The sequence below is a fragment of the Podarcis muralis genome, chromosome 14 (genome assembly GCF_964188315.1).
Source record: "Podarcis muralis chromosome 14, rPodMur119.hap1.1, whole genome shotgun sequence".
Classification (NCBI taxonomy): Eukaryota; Metazoa; Chordata; class Lepidosauria; order Squamata; family Lacertidae; genus Podarcis; species Podarcis muralis.
In genome coordinates, this window is record NC_135668.1 from 53,331,843 (window position 1) to 53,354,425 (window position 22,583).

At 46.1% G+C, this 22,583-nt stretch overlaps 1 protein-coding gene across 1 annotated transcript; it reads right to left on the reverse strand.

The window, feature by feature from the left end:
* Nucleotides 1-1,511: 1,511 nt before the first annotated feature.
* LOC114584057 (cytochrome P450 3A29-like) lies at nt 1,512-22,085 on the reverse strand. Its single transcript, XM_077918727.1, has 13 exons — nt 21,906-22,085; nt 17,160-17,253; nt 16,309-16,361; nt 14,772-14,871; nt 13,843-13,956; nt 12,705-12,793; nt 12,000-12,148; nt 10,795-10,922; nt 9,936-10,023; nt 8,616-8,776; nt 6,298-6,524; nt 4,711-4,873; nt 1,512-2,131 (listed from the first exon to the last, which is right to left on the reverse strand). Exons 1-13 carry the CDS (start codon nt 21,974-21,976, stop codon nt 2,042-2,044), a joined length of 1,527 nt encoding a protein of 508 aa, XP_077774853.1. The 5' UTR covers nt 21,977-22,085; the 3' UTR covers nt 1,512-2,041.
* Between the last annotated feature and the right edge of the window lie 498 nt (nt 22,086-22,583).

The following is a 22,583-nucleotide window of genomic DNA, read 5'->3' on the forward strand; positions in this document are numbered from 1 at the left end:
GAGGTTTTCATTTGCATGCTTTAGAGAAGAAAAGCACACTGCATAGGTAAAGGACCCCTGGACAGTTAAGTCCAGTCAAAGGCGACTATGGGGTTATGGCACTCATCTCACTTTCAGGCCGAGGGAGCCGGCGTTTGTCCACAGACAGTTTTTCGGGTCATGTGACCAGCATGACATTCATCGAGTGCTTTACCAACTGCACTGGCTCCCGGTGGAGTACAGGGTCAGGTTTAAGGTGCTGGTTTTGACCTTTAAAGCCCTATGTGGCCTAGGACCCTTGTACCTACAGGACCGCCTCTCCTGGTATGTCCCACAGAGGACCTTAAGGTCCACAAATGACAACACTTTGGAGGTTCCAGATCGCAAGGTAGTTTGATTGGTCTCAACTAGGGCCAAAGCCTTTTCAGTACTGGCCCCGACTTGGTGAAACGCTCTGTTACAAGAGACTAGGGCCCTGTGGGACTTGACATCTTTCTGCAGGGCCTGCAAGACAGAGCTGTTCTGCCTGGCCTTTGGTTTGGACTCAGTCTGACCCTTATGTTTCCCTCCCCTTACAGTTTTGATCTATGGGCTACTTTTAAAATGAGGCTGCATTTTAAATTGCATTTTAACCTGTATTTTAAATTGGTGGTTTTTTCCTATTATGTTTTTATTGTAATTTTACTGGTTTATCTTCCCACTGCAGCGGTACCTATTTATCTACTTGCACTGGCATGCTTTTGAGCTGCTAGGTTGGCAGGAGCTGGGACAGAGCAACGGGAGTTCACCCAGTCGTGGGGATTCGAACCACTGACCTTCTGATTGGCAAGTCCTAGGCTCTGTGGTTTAGACCACAGCGCCCCAGCAACAAACACCCCTACGTTGTGAGGCTACCTTATCAATATGTGACTCTTACTTCCAAAATGTCCCTTTGTGCAATGGTTTTTGATGATGTCCTCTTCAAATATCTTCAGGGTTGTCACATGGAAGATGGAGCAAGTTTGTTTTCTCCTGCTCTGGAGGGTAGGACTCGAACCAATGGCTTCAAGTTACAAGAAAGGAGATTCTGACTAAAGGAAGAACTTTCTGACAGTAAGAGCTGGAATGGTCTCCTTCGGAATGTGGTGGAGGTTTCTAAGCAGAGGTTGGATGGCCAGCTGTCATGGATGAGATTTAGTTGAGATTCCTGCATTGCATGGGGTTGGACTAGATGACCCTCAGGGTCCCTTCCAACTCTAGGATTCCATGATTCTATGTCTGCCAAAGCATCCTGAACAGTCTGCCCATTTTATGGCACCAGCAATAAATGTTCCACACAGCTGGCGTTGTTTCTTTACTCTTTATTTTTATTGGTACAATGTTATTTCTGAAAACACACACACACAAACACACACACATACTTGAAGGTTTATCGATTCCAGTTTTGTTGGAAAGTACTAGAACTTTTGAGGAGGAAGGGGGTTAAAATAATCACTCAAAATAACAGCAGACCCTGACCCCAGGAGTATTTTGCATCTTGTTACTGCCTTTCTTCAACACCACATTTTTTCTTCTTGTTTAGGACTTCTTTCTTCATAAAGCAATCCCAGAAAGTCAAGGACCCACGTAAAGTATTTGATTTCCCTGCATCCTGACATTATTGAAGCAAATGCAGCTGATTAAGAGTGAATGAATTTGCTCCCTGGGCCAGTCACACCGGCAATCACAGCCACACTTTCTGAACTGGCCACGTGGGTGATGATAGTCAGCCAGACATGTAAGGGCCAGCAGAACTTATTCAGGAAACTGCTGCTTTCAGAGGTGAAAACCTTTGTCACTTTTTTTGTCACTGTTAAGTTGCTAGGCTTCCATCGATGCAACCTCAGCCAGTAGAAATGCACAGTAGAAAATTGTGAAGTATGAAAATTTGAGGTTCCAAGTCAGCACATGGCAAGGGATGGAAGAGTTTGTGCAAATAAAAGCCAAAGCACATTTCACCAGAAGAATGGTCCAAAGGATCGATACACTGGCCACAGATCTCTCAGCATTGCCAAAGTACTGGGATTCTGCTGGAAAAACTCCACTACTGTGCAGAGCTGGTTCTGGAGACGGCTTGCAAGATGATGGGATATTTGGGCTTTATCAGTCCTATTGAGACCAATTCCATTGGGATCTGGAACATGAGAGGGAGAAACTGGATTTAGAGGCCATAAAACAGAAGGGTTTTGAAAAAGGAGGTGCAACAGAGATCTTAAGGATGGTGAAGAGGCATGGACTCAGAGACATCGCAAACTCTTCAACTTTCTTCCACTGCATGTTTACGCCCTTATCACAAGAGTGCAGTAGTCTAAAAGGAATAATGTGTTTTCCCCCATAGCCAGAGGACTTGCAGCCATAACCTCCCAATCCTAACAATCTCAACCCTTGTGAAAGAAACACTGTCCATTTGCAAGCCTATTCAGACACCATTGGCACTAAGAGGGCTGCTGTCCATGACCAATAAATAGGCATGTTTGTGTAGTTGTTTTTTTTTTCCTTCTTTTTTAAAAAATATTTTATTAAGGATTTTCTTGTTTTACAGAAGTGTGGTGCCTCGTTTTTTGTTGTTTTTTTCATGTAACATTTTTACAAATCCATTTCATTTGTTGAGGCATTAGGGGGAGAAGAAAAAAGAAAGAGAGAAGAAAAAAGGGGGGGTGGAGAGAGGGAAGGTGGGTGGGGGTGGGGTCGGGTGGCGGTGTTTCTATTATGTTTAATGTGTGTAGAGTTTGGTGTCAGCGTTGTTTGTGTTGTTCACTTGTGTTCCTTTGGTGGTGAGAGAGGTTGGGGTTGGCCTAGGGTGTGATTGTTTGCTTGTGATTGGCTGTGGTGATCTTTGTTTTCGTGTGTGAGTGGGGTGGGTGGGTGTTTTGGATCAGGTTAGCCATATTGATTTGTATGCTGTTGGTGGATTATTGTCATTGTCCTGTTGGGCTGTGTGTGTGATAAAGGGGAGCCATACCGGGGTGAAGGTGTCTTCTTCTGTTTGTCCCCGTGTCAGTTTCAGTTGATTAGTTAATTTTTCTAGTAGGGCTGTTTCCCATACTATTTGGTACCATTGGTCCATGCTTACTCCTGACAGGTCTCTCCAGTGTCTGGTTATGGTATTTCTGGCTGCTGAAAGCAGGTGGGTTATGAGTTCTTTGTGGTGTAAATGGGCATTGTTGTCTTGGAAGATGTTTAGTAGGACCAATTCTGGGGTGATGTCTATTACTTGCTTAGTTATTGTACATATTTCTTGTATGGCTGTCGTCCAGAATAGTTGGATTTTGGGACACTCCCACCACATGTGGAGGTATGTGCCTGTGGAGGTTTGTGTAGTTGAGCAGTACGTGGGCATATGATCAGAAAATGGCAGCCTATGGTCCTCTCTGTTTTGGGCACAGCCCTTGGCCTTTTTTAAAAAAGGGGGGGAAGGCAGCTCTGCAAATGATCAGGATCGGTTTTGACAACTGGCAAGAGTACCGTATTTTTTGCTCTATAAGACGCACCAGACCACAAGACGCACCTAGTTTTTGGAGGAGGAAAACAAGAAAAAAGATATTCTGAATCTCAGAAGCCAGAACAGCAAGAGGGATCACTGCACAATGAAAGCAGCAATCCCTCTTGCTGTTCTGGCTTCTGGGGTAGCTGTGCAGCCTGCATTCGCTCCATAAGACGCACACACATTTCCCCTTACTTTTTAGGATGGAAAAAGTGAGTCTTATAGAGCAAAAAATACGGTAATCTGTCCCTTCCTGGCCAAGAGAGAGGGGGAGAAAGAGAGAAAAGGTGGCAACCTGACCCACTTTGGGTTGTGGCTTTGCCTGCCACTGGTTTCAGCTCCACCCACACTTGACATGTGTCCCCCACCCCCCGCAACATAGGGACACCTGAAGCTGTCTTTTCCTGAGGTGCCTCTGTCTCTGCATCAGATGTGCAGTTGAAAAGAACCTTCCACATCTGGCTTTCCCTCATTGGGGTGCACCAAAAGGATGAAAGGGAGGCATAGATAACAAATATTGAGTGGCAGCAAACGCATCTGTGCCCACATACAACCATACTTCCCATGCCCAGGAAGCACAAGTCTGCATAGCTTTCCGCTTGACCCACGGCATGGGTCCGAGTGGTTTTGCCTTTCCCCCACTGCTTTCCCCTGGAAAACCCACTCTTTAGCACTAAATCAGCACAAGCGGCAGCCCACAGAAAATCTGATTGCCTTTGTTCCGATTCAGTGCTAAATATTGGGTTTCCCCGAGGGAAAGCTGTGGAGCAAAGGGAGGTGTGGATAAGCCCTCAGTCAGGGAGGAGCACTAAAGGGTTAAGAAGAAGTGGCAGCATCTTCTGGAACACTCAGTACCACCTGTGTTGCAGGTGAGGCATAACCTGTTGACACTTCCATACGGTGGAAAAGCTCCATCTGATTCAGGTTGGCTGTCTCCCATGTAGACAGCAGCACAGATCAGTCCCAGGTCCCAGAGCTGGCCCAAGAGTTTTTTCTGCCTGAGGCAAAATCCACCCTCCGCTTGCCACCCCCCATCCACAAATGAAGCCGCCTGGCCGCGGACTCTGATTTCAGCACCGGCATGATGCGGACAGCGGCCCCTCCACTGCACCCAAGCTCAGCAGCGGGGTGGCCAGTTGCACAACTCTCCCTGTCCTTCCCAGGCCTCCCAGGGGCTGCTGCCCAAGGCAGCTGCTGCCCTCTACCTGATGGTAGGGTCGGTGCCTCACCTTTGTCTCCTTGCAGGGCTTGAAGGTGAAGTTCTGCATCAGGCTAGCAACAGCAGCCTTCACGGTAAGGAGAGCAAACCTCATCCCAAGGCAGTTCCTGGGACCAGCTCCGAATGGCAGGTAAATGTAAGGGTTGATGCTCTCCTTATTCTCTTTGCTGAATCTGTTAGCAGACAGAAGGGAGGAGAAACCGTCATTTGCAACCGTCTGAGCAGTGAAGGGGCTTAAGAAATGACCCCTTGCGTTGCCTGTCAGGTATCTGGCTGGGATCGGAATGGGAGTTCTACAGGCCAGGCTCCCATGCTGTCCTCCCAGCACCACCAAACCAGGGAGCTGAAATCAGGTACAAGCATTTTGATGCACTCTTCCCTCTGATACATTGTTGTGAGTCTGGGGGCTAAGTCTGCCTGATGCCCGAGCCCCTTCTACTTCCTGGGCTCCTGGATCCAGCAAGGGTTACAAGCTAATGGGGGATTCCCTTGTTGAGCTAGCCAGGCAAGTTCGGTTGTGAGATAGTGGCCACCTAAGTACCACCTATGTTTAGGGAAGTTTTATTGCATTTGTAATATTTTGTTGGAAGCCACCCAGAGTGACTGGGGAAACCCAGCTAGATGATAATGATGATGATGATGTTGTTGTTGATGATGATTTTTATTTCTATCCCGCCCTCCCCAGCCAAGACCGGGCTCAGGGTGGCTAACATCAAATATATAATACATTAAAACATAAGATCAAACAATCGGTTGAAATACAGCTTAAAATCAGAATAAAATCAGATGGCAACCCACAAATTATAACTATGGCTTTGGGAACGTTAAGGGCTCACCAGGCCAGCTATTTGTGCTGATCTCATATGAGCCGGTGAGAAGGGTTGGAGGGGCCTAACCCTAACCCTCCCTCACCTAGCTGCTAGGAAGTATGACAAAGGCCAGAGTTATGTGAGAGGGGGGGTTGCTGCCTCCTCAGACTTGGGAACAAGGATGGAGGTTTGCAACCCATGCCTTCAGAAGCGTTGGTTGGTGCAAGGCAAGGATGAGGAAGCTGAAGGTGTGGTTCTTAGGATGTTGGTCTATAGCTCTCATCATCTCTGTTGGCAATGCTGGCTGGGTCTCACATGCTCCCCATCCTTGATAAAGTAGTTCATCCAATGTGAGGTTATATCAGTTGCTGTAAACCACAGGAGGGGAGATTTGCTCTTGTGCTCAAATCCTGCTTGTAGATTTCCCATTGGGGCATCTGGGAGAACTGGATGCTGGACTAGATGGGAAACTGGCCTTCTCCAGCAGATGCTCTTATCATGTTCTTATGTAACTCAATCCTTTCCACAACCACAAACAAGAACCCTTAGGCTGACCCCAAACTTGCACAACCTCTTATGGTTAATGATTATATTTATACCCATCACCCTTTCCACCTTTATCCTCACAACCACCTTGTAAGATAGGACCATGGTCGGTCCAAGATCACCCAGCGAGCTTCATGGCCAAGTGGGGATTTCCCTCTGAGTCTTCCCAGTCCTTGCCTTACACACACCCTGACGACTAGAAGCAAAGAGGGGCAGGAAGAGGTGGCTGTTGCATTCAGTACCTTTCGGGTCTAAATTCTTTGGGTTCCGGCCAGTATTCTGGGTCGTAGTGCAAGATGCTTGGTGGAATCATGACCGTCATCCCTTTCGGAATGGTGATTCCATTCAACTCCACGTCTTTCTTGCACACTCTTTCGATTCGCCCGCCAACCGGGTACATCCGGAGGATTTCACTGGTGGCCATGTCAAGGTATTCCATTTGCATGACGGCATCATAGGTGATGGGAGCCTTTTGGAGGGAGGGAGAAAGAGAGGGATGGGAGAGTTGTGTTTAAAAAGTTGGTCACTGTCTACATTGGGGCCAACACAGAAACTCAGAAGTAGTAAAGTTGGTTCTTTGTTCAAGGAAGGTAAAGGGACCCCTGACCAGCAAGCCCTAGGCTCTGTGGTTTAACCCACAGTGCCACCCGCGTCCCTTGTTCAAGGAAACATAATACAAACAGAGAAACCTACGGGCAAAGCAGTTGCCAGAACTGACAATCTGTTCCTCCCTCCTCCTCCTTGGCTGGATGTTTTCCCAACAGTCTTAAACTCGATCTGGGAGGAGGGCTCTGCACCCTCTGTGCTCTTTGTTCTGCTACATGCAGCGCCCTCTAGGCCCTTAGAAACAAGGGAGGAAGGGTGCTGAATACAGTAGGACCGTTAGGCTCCTACAAGTTTGCTATAACCTCTGTCCCCACCTCCTCCTCAGCTGCCTGTCCTGTGTCTGCAGTGCTTTCTGCCTCTTTCTCTTTCTTCTCTCTCACTCAAGCCTGTTGCTTCTTCAGCATCCAACTATTCTGCCTCCTTTTATCATCTGATCTGTCTTCTGTGTCCCACTTCCCTGGCTCTGAGCCTCCTCTCCTGGGGCTTCTCTAGGGGGTTCTCTAGCTGGACCCCCACCCTCTCCACTCCTCCTCATTGTCCAGCCAGGTAAGTACATTCACTGTTCTCTTTTCAGTGCCCGCTAAAGACATTTTTGTTTAGAGAAGCTGTCCCAGATATGTAGTATGTAGGATGCTACCATTTCCTTTAATCTTTTTTTTTCATTTATAGCTGATTTTATTTTATTTTAAAATGTTTTAAAACAGTTGCTTTTAACTGTTTTTACCAATATTTTGTCTTCCTTTTGTAAACTGCTTCTAAGGGTGTGCGTTTTTTTAATTAAAAGGAAAATAATCAGGTAGTGTATTCATTTCATGAAACAAATCATTAAATTTGGGTACATAATTCTTTCTTTTGCCTTTGAGTTGATTGATTGATTGATTGATTGATTGATTGAATATTGGTGCATTGTTTTTCCATTGTTTCTGAGCTGAGAAACATATTGCAGAATATGGAGTCTGTGAAACCTCTGTTAGCATGTCATGCCTCTGAAGCTGCAGATGAGATTGGTGTAAATCACATGCCTGTCTGGGAAGAGTGTGGGAACGTAAGACAGTCTTATCTCTTCCGCTGTATTAGCTATTGTACTGTACTTTTGCTTTTACTTCTGTTGTTCCTCTCTTGGAGCTGGAGAGAAAGAGTACCATGAATCCTTTGTCTGTACATAAAAAGGTAAAGGGACCCCTGACCATTAGGTCCAGTCGTGACCGACTCTGGGGTTGCGCCGCTCATCTCGCTTTACTGGCCAAGGGAGCCGACGTACAGCTTCCGGGTCATGTGGCCAGCATGACTAAGCCGCTTCTGGCGAACCAGAGCAGCACACGGAAACGCCGTTTACCTTCCCGCCGGAGCAGTACCTATTAATCTACTTGCACTTTGGTGTGCTTTTGAACTGCTAGGTTGGCAGGAGCAGGGACCGAGCAACAGGAGCTCACCCCGCCGCAGGGATTCGAACCGCCGACCTTCTGCTCAGCAAGTCCTAGGCTCTGTGGTTTGACCCACAGTGCATAGTGTGCAAATAAATACGTAGATTAGCTCTACGATGTCTCACACTTCTTGCTGTGTTTTGCCAGAAGATTAGTGTGCACATATCATTTGATATATGTCACTGAAGCGTACTGGGGAAGAAGAGAAATGCCTTTTCCAGAGCTGCGCACACCGGACGATGCTCAGAGTTTGGGGGCTGCAGGGGCACCCCAGGGCGTTTTCCCAACAACCTCAAAGATGGCAGATTGCGTTCCAATCTGCACTAAACAGTCCACGGCCAGGTGAGTTTGCATCAGAATTCACAGGTGCCAAATTCCTCCAACATCCCTAGCACAGAGGCCCTGTATTATACAATGCCACTTTATATCTTTTTTTTAATAGTAAAAGAGGTCACAGGCAGGTGCTGCATAATGGATGTGGTTGATAGAAGGGGTTCCTCTACTGCTTGGCCCTGAGCGCTGCTAAATACCTTATTAGGCAGGACAGCATCAATCTCAGCTTGCAGTTTTCGCTGGACGTCCGGGTGGGTCGCTAATTCGTACGCCATGTAGCCGAGGATATTGCTGGTGGCCTCGTATCCCGCAAATATGAACACAATGGCTTGTGCCGAAATCTCTTCCTCGGTCAATGCTGTACAGAGAAAGGAAAGAGAAAGGTGAAAGTTTGGACAGAAGCGCAGGCAGATCTACTAGGAAATCAGATCCTCCAAGCGTCCCTATCTTCCAGGGACAGTCCCGGATTTACAGAAGCCATCCCGGTTTCTGATTTGATCCCGGAATGTCCCACTTTTCCTTAGGACGTCTCTATTGCAATGTTGGAGGGTATGTGAAACTAATGAAGTATATTATTTCGATCCCACCAATAACCTGAGAACTATAATGCATAGGAAATATTTATTCACACCAATGACTTTGACATGTGAGATAACCCAGTACAGCAATTTTAATCCAGATCTGAGTAGGGTTTGTTTTTTTTTTGGGGGGGGGGGTTAAGTGCAGATCTGTCATGGAACAACCCCACTGAAGACAAGAACAGTGGTTACCTCAACTTCATTCCTGGCTGAGAAGGGGTCTCCATGACAGTTCAAGCTTTAGGGCCACCCAAAATGTAGTTCCACCACTGAAAACAGGATGAGTTAAAATGGGATGGGCTCACCTGCTTCTATGCCTATCCCTAGGCAAGGCTGGAGGGTGGAATTGCATAATGAATTCCTAGTACTGTTAATTAATGTTCATAGAAAACATCAAAGGAAGCATGGGTTCCTGCCAAAGTTGCAAAATCTGCTTTTTCAGAATATGTATTCCAACCCCAATTAAGGAGCTCAGGGCGGGGTGATATCTGTGATCAGCCCAGAAGCTCCGGGATGGAATGGAAGTTGTTGCTGTAATTGTTATTGTGAAATAAAATTTACGGCAACGAATGCAAAAGCTACACAGAGCCTGAGGCTCAAATTCATTTCTCCCTCACAGGATGGGTGTGGCTGCCAAACTCCTTCCATTTCATTGGCAAAGCAATGTTTAGAGCTTGTGCGCCTGGATTTATTTATTTGTTATGTATTTGGTTTCTATCCTGCCTTTTTCTTCCCAAGGACCTCAAGGCATCACACATGGTTCCCCTCCCCATTTAAACACCACAACAACCCATCGCTGTCAACGTTTCCCTTTCTTTAAGGGAAATTCCCTTATTCCGATTAGGATTCCTCGCAAGAAAAGGGGAAAGTTGACAGCTATGCAACAACCCCCATTGCGCATGCACAGACTTCGGACACTCCTTTTACAGCACATGTTACCTTTATAGTTGTGGTTCACACCATTGCTCTCATATTGCACATCTGACTTTTGGGAGTCGATCATCAGCTGTAGGAAATCCACTCTGCCCTGGGAACAAATTAACCACAGAATCTTAGATTCATTGGAACTTGGGGATCATCTAGTTCAACCCCCTGCAAGGCAGGAATATGCAGCTGTCCCATACGGGGATCGAACCTGCAACTTTGGCATTCTCAGTGCCTTGCTCCAACCAACTGAGCTATCCTGGCATGAGGGCTTACCCTTATAAGCCATGCAATTTGAATGGGGGGTGGGAGGGACTGGATAGCTCCCCCTTCTCCCTTCCCACCCTTATTTTTTGTCTTTGCATCCGAAAGGCACCTGGCCAATTTGGTTGCCAATCAATATTGCCACAGACATTTCTGAGATTACGGTCTTTTCAATGAGTGGCTCCTGTCCAGGTTTGTTAATTGTCTTGCTTTAAATGTTATGAGGATCCTATGATGTTCTAAAATGAGTATGTGTGGTGTGTGTTTTTTCGGGGGGGGGGGGTGTTATTGGGTTATTGTTTTTATTTTGATTGTGTATTTTGTGGTTTTATATTTTGATTTTATTCTGTGAACTGCCCTGAGACCTCCAGGTATAGGGCGGTATACAAATACTAGAATTTAATTTTTTTAAGTCAGTCTCCAATCTTTTTAAAATTCTTCTATAAACGAATCTTTTTTAAAAAAACAACAACTCAGAAAATTAACCAGTCACATCAGAGTGTCAGGACTCACCAATGCACTCCCCCCCCCCCATCTAAAAAATCTAAAATGATTTTTCCCCCCTCATCTAGCTTAACTCACTGAGGATTTTGTTGTTGTTGTTTTTTACCTTTCCTTTCGCTTGCTCCCGTTCCTTCTTGATGTTCGCGATTGCCCTGGCAAAGAAGTTCACAGCACTGCTGGGGAAGATATGGAAGTTCAGTTTGTCCAGAACGGGACTTAGGAATGGAAAGAAATCTGGTTGGAGGGGAGAGAGAGCAAAGAAGAAGCCTTAGGAAGCAGCGGCAGCATTATCCCAGCATGCAAGACCCCATTTTCTAAGCCTCACAGTTGAGGAGGTACTCATATGCACAGAAGGCTTGGATTGTGCAGTCAGAAAACCCTTTAGAAGGGAGACAGCGTGGCTTGGCATCCCAGCATCACCAGGGTCCAGGGATGTGCTGGAGGGGCTCTCCCGGCCGGCCGGCACACCACTGGGGCATCCTGAAGCGACCTGCCTTGGGCAGCATGTTCCACAGGGGGCGAGAGACCCTGATTCCACCACCAAAACCCCACCTCCAACCTTTTCCTTCCAGCTGCCACCCCTCTTCAGCCTTGGTGGTGGTGGCAACTGCCAACTTGGGTTTTGGTAAGCTGAAGACTCATCCAAAGCCAAGGAGAACAGCAGCAGCAGCACCTCACGGAACACCCTCTCTTGGCCATGACTCCCATCCAAAAGGGTTTTTTCCACCGCAGAGCAGCTTTGTTGCCACTGGTCTCCTTCCACCCTGCCAGAGCATGGGCCCAGGTCTGGGGGGTGGGGTCAGTAGGGGTGTCTTGTCTCAGGCGTAAACGGTCCACAGCCTGCCCTGGCCACCATGAATGCAGGTGACCGTCTCCAGCCCAGCTTCTTGCTTGAACCAGGCCAGTGACTCTCCAGCCCCAATCCCAGGATGTCAATCAAATCAAATCAGCATATGCAGGGCAACTGGTTTAAGGGCTCATCCAGACCTCATTTTGTGCTGCATTTCTAAGCACAGGGCCAGGCTTTTAGAGCTCTGTCTCCAAGCACTTGTGTGTTTCTGTCCTGGTGTTTCCCCTGGGAAAACCTGCGTTTAAATGCAAGATCAGAGCAAATGGCAATTGGGTTTTCCTGGGGAAAGCGCCAAGACAAAATAATAATAACAAATTATCTTGGACACAGAATTTTAAAGCATGGAGCTTTGCCTGGAAAGTGTGGTGCCCCCCAAAGAAGGTCTTGGAGATAAGCCCTGAGACTCTGGCCTCTGGGAGCAGCAGGGATATTTATATTTATATGCAGTAGAAGCAACGTACATAATAAAACGAAGACTGGGGAGAACAGATCAAACCGCACCAGCTTGCTCGCCTCCCTGACAAAGGGGTCTTTGGGGTTGTTCATGGAATCCGTGTTCACCCCAAAGGAAGTGCTGGTCACCACATCCATGCTGTAGGCTCCAAATTTCCTAAACAGACAAAAAATAAAATAAAACACAGGACAGAAATCAGGAAGAAGAAGAAAGCCTGGAACAAGTGGGTTGAATTTGCCCTATTCGGTGAAAATCAGGAGGGGTGAGGTTTTGGGGTGTTTTTTTTCATGGGAGGGTATTTGCTGTGTCTCTGGCCTAGGACCGCCAAATCCTCAGATCTGCCTGGCCCCCTCCAGGGGACAGGGGCAGGTCGTGACTCTCCAAGTTGTCAAGAGCATCTTTAATTATATACTGAGTACTGTGCAAGCAGCTTGCAAGCTTCAGCCCAAAGAAAGAGGTCTTAGCCTGCTGGTGGAAGGATAGCAAGGAGCGAGCCAGCCTAATCTCTCTTGGAAGGGAATTCCACCTGTTCGGCTCAAGGGAAGCCAGGAATGCCACTGTCTCCCCCGCCCAAGACTATTCCACCATCTCCAGTCTCAGCCACACTAAATCTTGCTTTCCCCTCCCCCCAGACCACAGGTCTATTTATCACCCTAAAAAGGTGAGTTTTCCCAAAGAGTCGCATGACTTGCCATATTGGGCAGCTACTCACTCTTTGATGTCCACAGGCTCCGCCCTCTCCGCTTTGCCTTGAATACTATTCACTAGGCTGTCCACGTGGTGCTTGATGATAGGAAACATCTTAGGTGGCGGCAAGAGGGTGAAGAGGGGAGAGAAGGGGGCACAGGGCAACACAAAGCAGAAAGGGGGTCATTTATATCCTGCCTGGTCCTCCAACCACTGCTGCTTGCAATAACATCAAAAGGCACCCCAAAAACAAAAGTACGCCCTGTATTAAGGAAACCAAACTGAAACTCCCTCCCTGACTGCAGACTTGTTGCTTCCTAACTCTCCCAATCTCTTCAAGTTCACCTTAGAAGCAGCCTAGTGTATATCTTCCTATATGCATAAAAATGTAGGGTTGTCATCACGCAATCCCCATTGGAGGATTGTAGTGTCCCCATCACAATCCTGGTTTTGCATGAAGGCAGGCCAGGGGAAGGGAGGGCAACAAACAAGAAGGGGAGGTTTTAAAGTGGCAGTTTTAAACAACAGTGGATGTTTGAATAAAGCAGGGATAGAGGAACAATGAGGACCTGTGAGGGGATGGGGAACTGTGTAGGATGGGAGTGGGCAAAGGGGTGGGGGTTTGGCAGGACCGGAGAGCAGCGGCTCCTACTCCACATGCAATAACCTAAGAATAGTATGGGTGCTGGATCAGGCCAAAGGGGGCTCATCTGAGCCCAGCATCCTGCTCTCACAGTGGCCAACCAGATGCCCCGGTGGGAACCCACAAGCAGGACTCAAGCACAACAGTGACACTTGTCATTCCAAGCAATGGGCATTCAGAGGCATTTACTGCTTCCCACATTGAAGGGATGACATATCCCAATCCGCATCGTCCTCCCCACAGTTTTGGGTGTATACTAAAGGTCAAAACCAGCACTTCTAATTAGGCTTCTCTGATGAAAGAATTACCGCCGAGATTCTCAAGGGAAATGCTTTTTGCGCAATAAAGACTAGATCATTCGCAACATTTAGAAATGGATAGGAGAATATACTGGCCAGAACTCTTTATTAACATGTTTTTGCTGGCTAAGCCAGTCCTGGTCAGGGACTTGGACTGGGCATTGCAGGAAATACTATTAGGTCTTTTAAGCATTTATTGTGAGCTCAGTCCCAGCTCTTACCTCCTTAAGCTTCCCACTGGTGAAAGTGGGGGAGAGTACAGTGCGAATCCTCTTCCACTGGTCATCTGAAGCTACTGAAACAGCTGATTTCAGCTTGCCTGTTGGACCGAACATCTGTCAGGAGATTTAAAAAAAGGGAGAGAAGGAGAGATGATCATGGGTCTGGAAACGAGACTTTATGAAGAACAGTTGAGGGAATTGGGTATGTTGAGTGTAGTAAGGAGGAGATTTGATAGCTGTCTTCAAATATCTGAAGGGCTGTCACATGGAAGATGGCCACAACTTGTTTTCTGCTGCTCTGGAGTGTAGAACTTAAACCAAGAAAGGAGTTTCTGACTCAACATCAGGAAAAACATTGTGATAGCAAGGGTTCTTCAACATTGGAATGGTCTCCCTCAGGAGGTTGTGGACTCTCCTTCGCTGGAGGTTTTTAAGCAGAGGTTGGACGGCCACCTGTCATGTATGATCTCATTGAGATTCCTGCATGGCAGGGGGTTGGACTAGATGACCTGCAGGGTCCCTCCCAACTCAAGGTTCTATGATCCTATGATTAAACACAGAACCTTCTGCATGCAAGGCAGAGGCTCTGTCGTGGAGCTACATACCTAGAAACGAAACATAACCACCCCCAAATTAAGTTGTAGCTTCTTTCTGTGCATTTTTTTAGGGGAGGGGGGCTCTTCCCAGGTATGCATAAATGTAGGCATTTGTATATTAAAATAAATATATATTTAAACCCCTCAAATGGCCCCTGACAAGGAACCGTGAGCCAATATAGCAACAAAATGCTCAAGGCGGTAGCGATAACACTGCAACCTTTTTGTTTCAGGTCCCTCTTACAGTTGCCTCTTAGCTTTGTTTCCTGGGACATGAGACCCTGCTGGGCCTTAAAGGGCCCCTTCAGAAAGCGACTGAAAATAGGGACTTACCCGGCGATTGGTGAAGACGGAGTAGCACTCTTTCACCAGGACAACTTTGATGATGGCTGGATCAGTAACAGCCAGCACAGGCCACCGGCCGTCATAAAACCTAGGACAAACACTCCTCTGAGTAAGCTGTGCCATTGCTGGCAAGATCGGAAATTATGGGCTGCCCCAGCGTGACTGGACTGTGCCATGCACTTCCTGGCTGGTTTTAAGGCATGGTTGTCCAACTTCTGTCATCTTTAGAAACCACTTGATCCCTCAAACCACAGCCCCAGAATAAGTTGCTTTGCAATCAGCCTATCAGTTAATCCTTTTACAGGGGTCCCTTGGTTCTCAAACTCCTCGGTACTCAAACAACTTGGAACCCAAACACTGCAAACCCAGAAATAAGTGTTCCAGTTTGCGAACTTTTTTCAGAAGCCGAACGTGCTCCGTTTTGAGTGTAACGCTTCCAGTTTGAGTGCCGCACTTCCGTCCGTCTGTTTTTGCTGTTTATTTTGTGATTGTATTTCTGTGGCTCTTTTTTCTTTTGTGACTGTGTGGAACCCAGTTCAGCTACTGATTGATTGATTGATTGATTGATTGTGTGACTGCAGTACATTGTTTATTGCTTTCCTTTTTTGGATCAGTAGTCTCATCAGATAGTAAAATTCATGTTAAATTGCTGTTTTAGGGGTTGTTTTTAAAAGTCTGGAATGGATTAATCCATTTTGCATTACTTTCTATGGGAAACTGCGCCTTGGTTTTGGAACGCTTTGGTTTTGGAATGAATTTCCGGAAAGGATTAAGTTTGAGAACCAAGGTACCACTGTATTTATATCCTGCCACCTCTCCAAAGTTGGCACCACCAGTCAGTAAGTGCTTTGCAGTTAGGAACAGGAGTGCTCAGGCACAGCAGTAAATATGAACACACACTTAAACATTTTTCTTTATATTGACACCAGCAACTTTCAGATTCTCTCTACTGTATGATTGGAGCTGAGCTATGCTTTCAGGTTGGGTAAAACTGAAAGGAAGGAGGAGTGCTGTTCTTGGGATTTGTTTTGGGCTTTTTGCTTTTCAATTAAAAAAATAAAAATCTTTGCAAAATACAAACAAAGCGTGCTTTTTAGAGCCGCAATGTTTAAGGGACCAATTTTCTCCATTAATGCAGGGCCAGCAATCCTGACCTGCCTCAATTAATTCACCACACAGGAGGCAGGAACAAGACAAGACACCTTCACCTGGTTGCGTTTAAATAAATATCTACTTTACTCAGACCTCGATATTCCTGCGTCTGCCAGAGTTTATTCAGGAAAGCATGAAAGAGATTATAATTTAATAAACTAAGGTTGCTTCTGGAAAGGAGGCCCACCTTTCACTTTCTCTTCTTCCTTTCAAAACACACCAGAACCAAAATAGCAATCCAGTGATAATCAAATGCAACTTCATGTCTGTATCTCCACCAACGAAAAGTTTCTCTTCCCAAATGTTAACCGATCACTCTACAAGTTGACTGAATTTCCCAGCTTCAGGCAAGAAGAAGAAAAGGCATACTCACCCCCACATTCTTCCATATTTTTGAAAACATTTTCTGTCAAACTCCGTTACTCCCTGTAATGGATATTTTAATACAGAGTTAAATTCAGCTTAAGCCTGGTTCCCCCACGATGCAAAGCCGTAATTTGTTTAGCCAAAGTGTGCTTTGTCCCAACCCAGCCGACTAACCATGCTTGCTATGCTACAGAGGCCTGAGGCAAGCGCAGCTGCGAAACAAAACCAAGATTGGGGAAAATGAGGCCCTTTGCCCATCTGCGAGATGACGTGTAATTTATTTAACAAACCATGTCGTAGCATCACGTTTTCCAGACACAGTGTCCGTAATGGCACAACATTCTGTAAATAATGCCAATCTTTAAGTAACTGCTCACCTGTGGCGAGACAGAATCATATCCCTCTGTGGCCTAGGACCCACGAACCTACGGGACCGCCTTTCCTGGTATGCCCCGTGGAGGACCTTAAGGTCCACAAATAACACTTTGGAGGTCCCAGGTCGCAAGGTGGTTAGGTTGGTCTCAACTAGGGCCAGGGCCTTTTCAGTACTGGCCCCGACTTGGTGGAATGCTCTGTCACAAGAGATTAGGGCCCTTTGGGACTTGACATATTTCCTCAGGGCCTGCAAGACAGAGCTGTTCCGCCTGGCCTTTGGTTTGGACTCAGTCTGACCCTTATGTTTCCCTCCCCTTATGGTCTTGATCTATCAGCTACTTTTAAAATGAGGCTGCGTTTAAACTGCATGTTAACCTGTATTTTAAATTGGTGGGGGGTTTTTTCTTTTCTTTTTGAGAACCAAGGGACCCCTGTACCCCAGTGCCCCTCAGCTAATGAAATGGCCTTCCTTTGTGAGCTTACTTTGCGATAGGCGCTGGCAGTGCCCAAGAAAGGGATTGGCTGTGGTCCTGGGATGCCCAGTTTCTTGAAGACGCCATAGGGCCAAATACCATATCTGAAAAGAAATGAAGGGGATCCATTATGCTTTGGTAAAAACAAAAGGAAGAGTGGGGTGTTGCATCAATGATCGTAGTAACAGAGCAGGTGCATGAAGAATAGAAGGCTATTCAGACACTAAAGTTTGGTGCAAATACATCACTTAGTAACTGCAGGATGAATTGGCAGTGCGTGTGTTTGTGTGTCTGTGCAAGAATATTCATAGTTCAAAGGCCACAAGCGTAATTACAAACATAACAAAAGTAGTCAAACAATAAATAAAAATCATCAGAAAGCAAACAACCAAATTGGACATTTCCCACATAAATCTAAAAAAAGAGATAAAAGAAAAGATGCAAAAAAATTATTATCAACAACAACCCCTCTCCCAACGAACCCCCTGAAACAAGACCCCAGTGGAAGTCTGTTCCTCTGGTCTGGGCCCCCTGAACTCTCTGCTGATTTATTAAGAACTTAGAAAACTACCTTCCATCACCGTGAGGCCACTGGTTCCCTTTGCTCACTATTGTACACAATGGCAGCACTTTTCCAGGGAGCCTTTGTATATCCGCTCTGGAAATGTGACGTGATTACCTTAAGGACCTAGGACCATTTGCACATGTAAAGGATGTGCTCTACTACTGAGCCAAGCCCCTTCCTCAAAGTTTCTAAAGCTTGATAAAATAGCTATGATCTCTGATACAGATAGGACTTTGGAAGAAGGAATGGTTAAGCCTCTTAACCATTCAGGTTTTTGACTGCTGCAAGTTCTACCACTGTGCACAAATCTAATGTTGGGGCAGTGTTGGCTGTTCTTAGCAACTGTGCTTGACATGTGCACCGCTATCCTTTTCTATCCAACTAAGAGCTGACTCACACTGCCAGGTTCTTCCACATACATCCAGATTTCCCCGGACATATGGCAACCCTGCCTCCAGATATTCTGGACTCCAACTCCCATAACCCTCAGCCAGCAAACAGTACGTCTGCCTGATTTCTCCCTGCCAGATTTGAGACTATATTATGAAGTGTCCTGTCTATCTTGGTTGAGGGATTGGATTCTTTTAGAGAATACAGATTTATTGGATTTGGAAGGTTATGACAATCAATATGGATGGCATGCATATTTATGGTATGATAAAATAAAAGAGCATAAAGGATTCCTGGATCACAGGATAAGAAAATCAATTTATGAGGTGTGTGTGGAATAGATATAAAAATTTATTGGAACGTAAAACTCCTTGGTGGCTCTCTCTAATTGAAGCAATAGCAGTAAAAAAAGTTAAATATGAAAGGAGAGTGGGCCACATAGAAAGATTTATTGACAGAGGTAGGAAGTCAGTTAAAATTAAAAACATTTGAGGAAATAAAGAGTTATTGATGGATCGGTTGCAATACCACCAGGTAAATGCCTGATTGTGTCCTATGGGTGGTTGGGTCCGTGAGAGTGTGGGAAGCCTGCCCCCCTTGTTGAGAAACATGGAAGAAGACATTCATGCCACACATTTAAAGCCCTATGACACCACGTGAAACAGTCATGGCTTCCTTGCAAAGAATTCTGGGAACTGTAGTTTGTTGAGGGAGCGGCAAGTTGTTAGGAATCTGCAATCCCCGGTTTCGTGGAAAGTGGGATTGACTCTGGGAAATGTAGTTCTGTGAGGTGGAATAGGGGCCTCCTAACAAACACCTGCACCCTTAACAAACTACAGCTCCCAGAATTCCTTGGGGGAAGCCATAAATGCTTAAAGCGGTATCATGGTGCTTTAAATATCTGGAGGGAATGTGACTTATTTGCCATTTCCGCTCTCTGCTAACGATTCAGAGCAACAGACAGCAGGGCAGAGCAGGCGGAGAGGGTAACGCATGAGGGCCTCCATTTTGGAAGGAGGCCATTGTGCCGCCGAGGTGGAAGACAAAACCAGACTTCTGGTTGCTGCTGATAAAAAGAAAGAAAGTTATGTTCTGTTTAAATGAAATTAGCTTAGCTGTTAAAAACGGCCGCTCTCTCCCCATCCCTTAATAAATAGAACACAATGTTCGGATGATAGATCTTCAAAACCCTTCCCGGAGGCGCTCAAGTTGTTAATGTTAACTCAGGAATTAAGCATTTACTCTGGGAAGGAGGAGGGGGGCGGATCCTGCCCTCCCCGACTCTGGCAATCACTACTTTGTAAGGCTGTTTAATAAGCGCCCCCGTTGATAAAAGGCTGGGTGCCTGCTGCTTCGGCGGAAATCTTCAGAGAGAGATAACCCTGAGGTAAAAGCAATCATTTCATAAAGGAAAAAGGTGCCCCAGCGGAAAGGGGTCCTTAAAGGCTTTAGCAAAATAAAATAAAATAGATATTTTTTTCCCTTTTTTTTTTTTTTTTTTAAAAAGCAAAGCTTCTCTCTCTGGGCTCATAGCTCATTGGCAGCTCAAGGCGAAGAGGCAGAAAAACAGAGGAGGAGGAGGAGGAGGAGGAGGAAGCACAGGAGAAAAATGCTGCTTACACATATTTATTGCTGAGGAATCAAAGCGGAGCTGGAAGTTACAGCCTGAACTGGGTTTTCTTCAAGGAAGTTTTTCATTTCGGGATTTTGGTTTTTTTCTCTTGGTTTTAAGTTGCTTAAAAAAAACAAAACCCAGTTTCTTTTTTTAAGGGAATCGCTCCGAGTTTTTGCTCACGCTCCTGGCCAACAGCGTAACACTTATTGTTGTTCAGGCAAAGTTCATTTAGGACACATTTGCACCTTACATTGAAAGCTCTGTGACACCGCTTTAAACAGCCATGGCTTCCCTCAGAATAATTCTGGGGGTTGTAGTGTGTTAAGGGTGCTGCGAGCTGTTAGGAGACGCCCCTATTCCCCTCGCAGAACTGCCAATCCCAGAGTGATTTAGCAATCAACCCTTCTTCACATTGGAAATTTTAGCACTGCACTGCAATGGGAATAAGGGGGTCTCCTAACCACTCTCAGCACCCTCAACAAACTACAACTCCCAGGATTCCTCGGGGAAGCCACAGCTGTTTAAAGTGGGGTCATAGAGCTTTAAATGTCTGGGGAGAATGTGGCCCATGTCGCCTGCATGTGAGAGTTCGTTCACGCAGGGCCAGACAAAGAGATTTTGCTGCCTGAGGCGAAAAACAAGATGGTGCCCTTCACCCCGTTCCAAGTAGATTGGCAGCTGGATTTTACTCTGGCACTGCTGAAGGGGTGGCAGTCTTGCCTAGGGGGTGCAGGGCAGACCCCCAAAAATAAACCTTACCACTGCACCCGTTAATCTGCTATTTTTGAAAGAAACTCTGCACAAGAATTTGCATTTAAATGTAAGCCTTGAATCATTTCTCTCTCCCACAACGCACATTTATGTATTTACTCTATTAAAAAAAACCCCCCACATGTTTCTTTTCTTTTGAAATTATGAATACAGAACACAGCTTATACGCCATTTGTCTCAGGGGGGAACACACGGGTAAGTAAACATTCATTAATACCTTTGCTTTACAAAGCTAACGAGATACAGAGAGGGGGAAAAACAATGTACATCACCTCCAAATGTTTGGGGCTGCAACTCCTATCAGCCCCAGCTAACTGCGGTTCAACACATAAATAGCCCCAAATGTATTTTCTTTCAATATGCACATTTTAAAATGCATTTTTCTCTGCTTCCGTAGCTAAGGACTGCTTCAGAACATTTGGGGGGGGGGATGTAAAAGGAAGTTCTGAATTGCACATTAATCTGGGAGATGCAGACCATATTGTTCCATGGTAAAATTTGCAAAGATGAAATTTCTCAAGTTTCTAGGTCTGGTGACTGCAAGTCACCTCTAGTATGTTAGCAGAGTCACTTGAATAATGGAGGCAGAGTCGAGAGAGAAAAGAAGCTGATCATACTTTACTGAGGTAAATGGAAGAAAAGCAGCATATAAAATAATCAGAGTGGGGGGTTTTTATTACTATTTACAGGCCTTGTCCATGGTAGGGAGATGTTCAACTAAGCATACAGGGGGAAACCCCCTCAGAATTACACAGCCAATCAGAGCAGGAGTGTCCTCAGCCAGTATCCTGCCATTCTGACACCTCCACCTCCCACCTCTAACAATTAACCCTTAGGTTACTAACTGAATGATCCCTGCTGTTGGTACTCCAACAGCAAACCTGCTTGTTTGTTTTACCTGCCCATGAGGGTCAGGAGATGCGCAGCTGCTCACACCTGCATCGTGCATCAAGAGCACACTTACGCCACATCATGAAGAGTTCTGGGAACTGTAGTGTGTTAGGGATGCGGACCTCACAAAGCTACATTTCCCATCAATCTTAAGTTGAATTGCAGTTGCTGGAAGCCACAGTGGTTCTCCCATCTTTCAAATCCTGTCTGTATGATTCCCATAATGGGCATCTGGTTGGCCACCAACTAGGATGCTGGACTAGAGAGTTCTTCTGGCAGTCATAAACTATAGTTCCCAGGATTCTGCACCAGAAACTGTAGTTCCCAGGATTCTGCACCAGAACCAGAAATGGCACCTGCTGGTAAAGGCAGTGAGGAGGTGGACTCACAAGGGAGGAAGGGCGAGAGAGGACTTGCCCACAGGACCTCCAAGACTATGGAGCCTGGTTGGCCAAGGCTGAAATTCCCAGTTTTGCACAGATGATGCCCCGAGGGATTGAACGATAATGCCAGAATTTACTTACAGCATCAGTAGGCCTATGAAGAGGGCGAGAAGAGCCCAAGTCTCCATGGAGAATGGCAGAAGGTCCATCATTGCTTCCTCCGACTTCTGCCGTTGAGAAGGTTGGCACTTTGGGGCAGAGATAAGGCAAGGAAGTGCTTCAGAGTAGAGAGAAGCTCCTTGTCTTCTGGTACCAAAGTAGCCCAGTGACTAAAGGAGGCTTGGGTGCACATTTATTTCCTCTGAGAGGGGTGGAGCAAAAGGAAATAAGTTGACCTGCAGAAGGTTGTGTAATCAAAATTTAATCACCAGGGTTGAAAAGAGTTGAAAACTCTAAGCCACTGGGAGGAGAAATCAATCCGCCAATATTATTTTTTTAAAAAGAACCAGCAGTTTATCTAGATATGTTGTGGTTTTTTTAAGAGAGCAAGCAGTTTCAACATTACATAGGCCTGTTCTTCTCTGAAACATGTTGCGTAACAGGGAGCATGTGTCCCCATTATGTGCTGTCCTCTTGAAGGTAACGAAGGAGCCCTACAGATAAAATGGGACACCCGTCTGTGCTGTGAAATCTAGTGCAATACAGGGATCCCTTGGTTCTCCAAAGCCTTGGTACTCAAACAACTTGGAACCCAAACACTGCAAACCCAGAGATAAGTGTTCCAGTTTGCAAACTTTTTTCGGAAGCCGAACGTGCTCC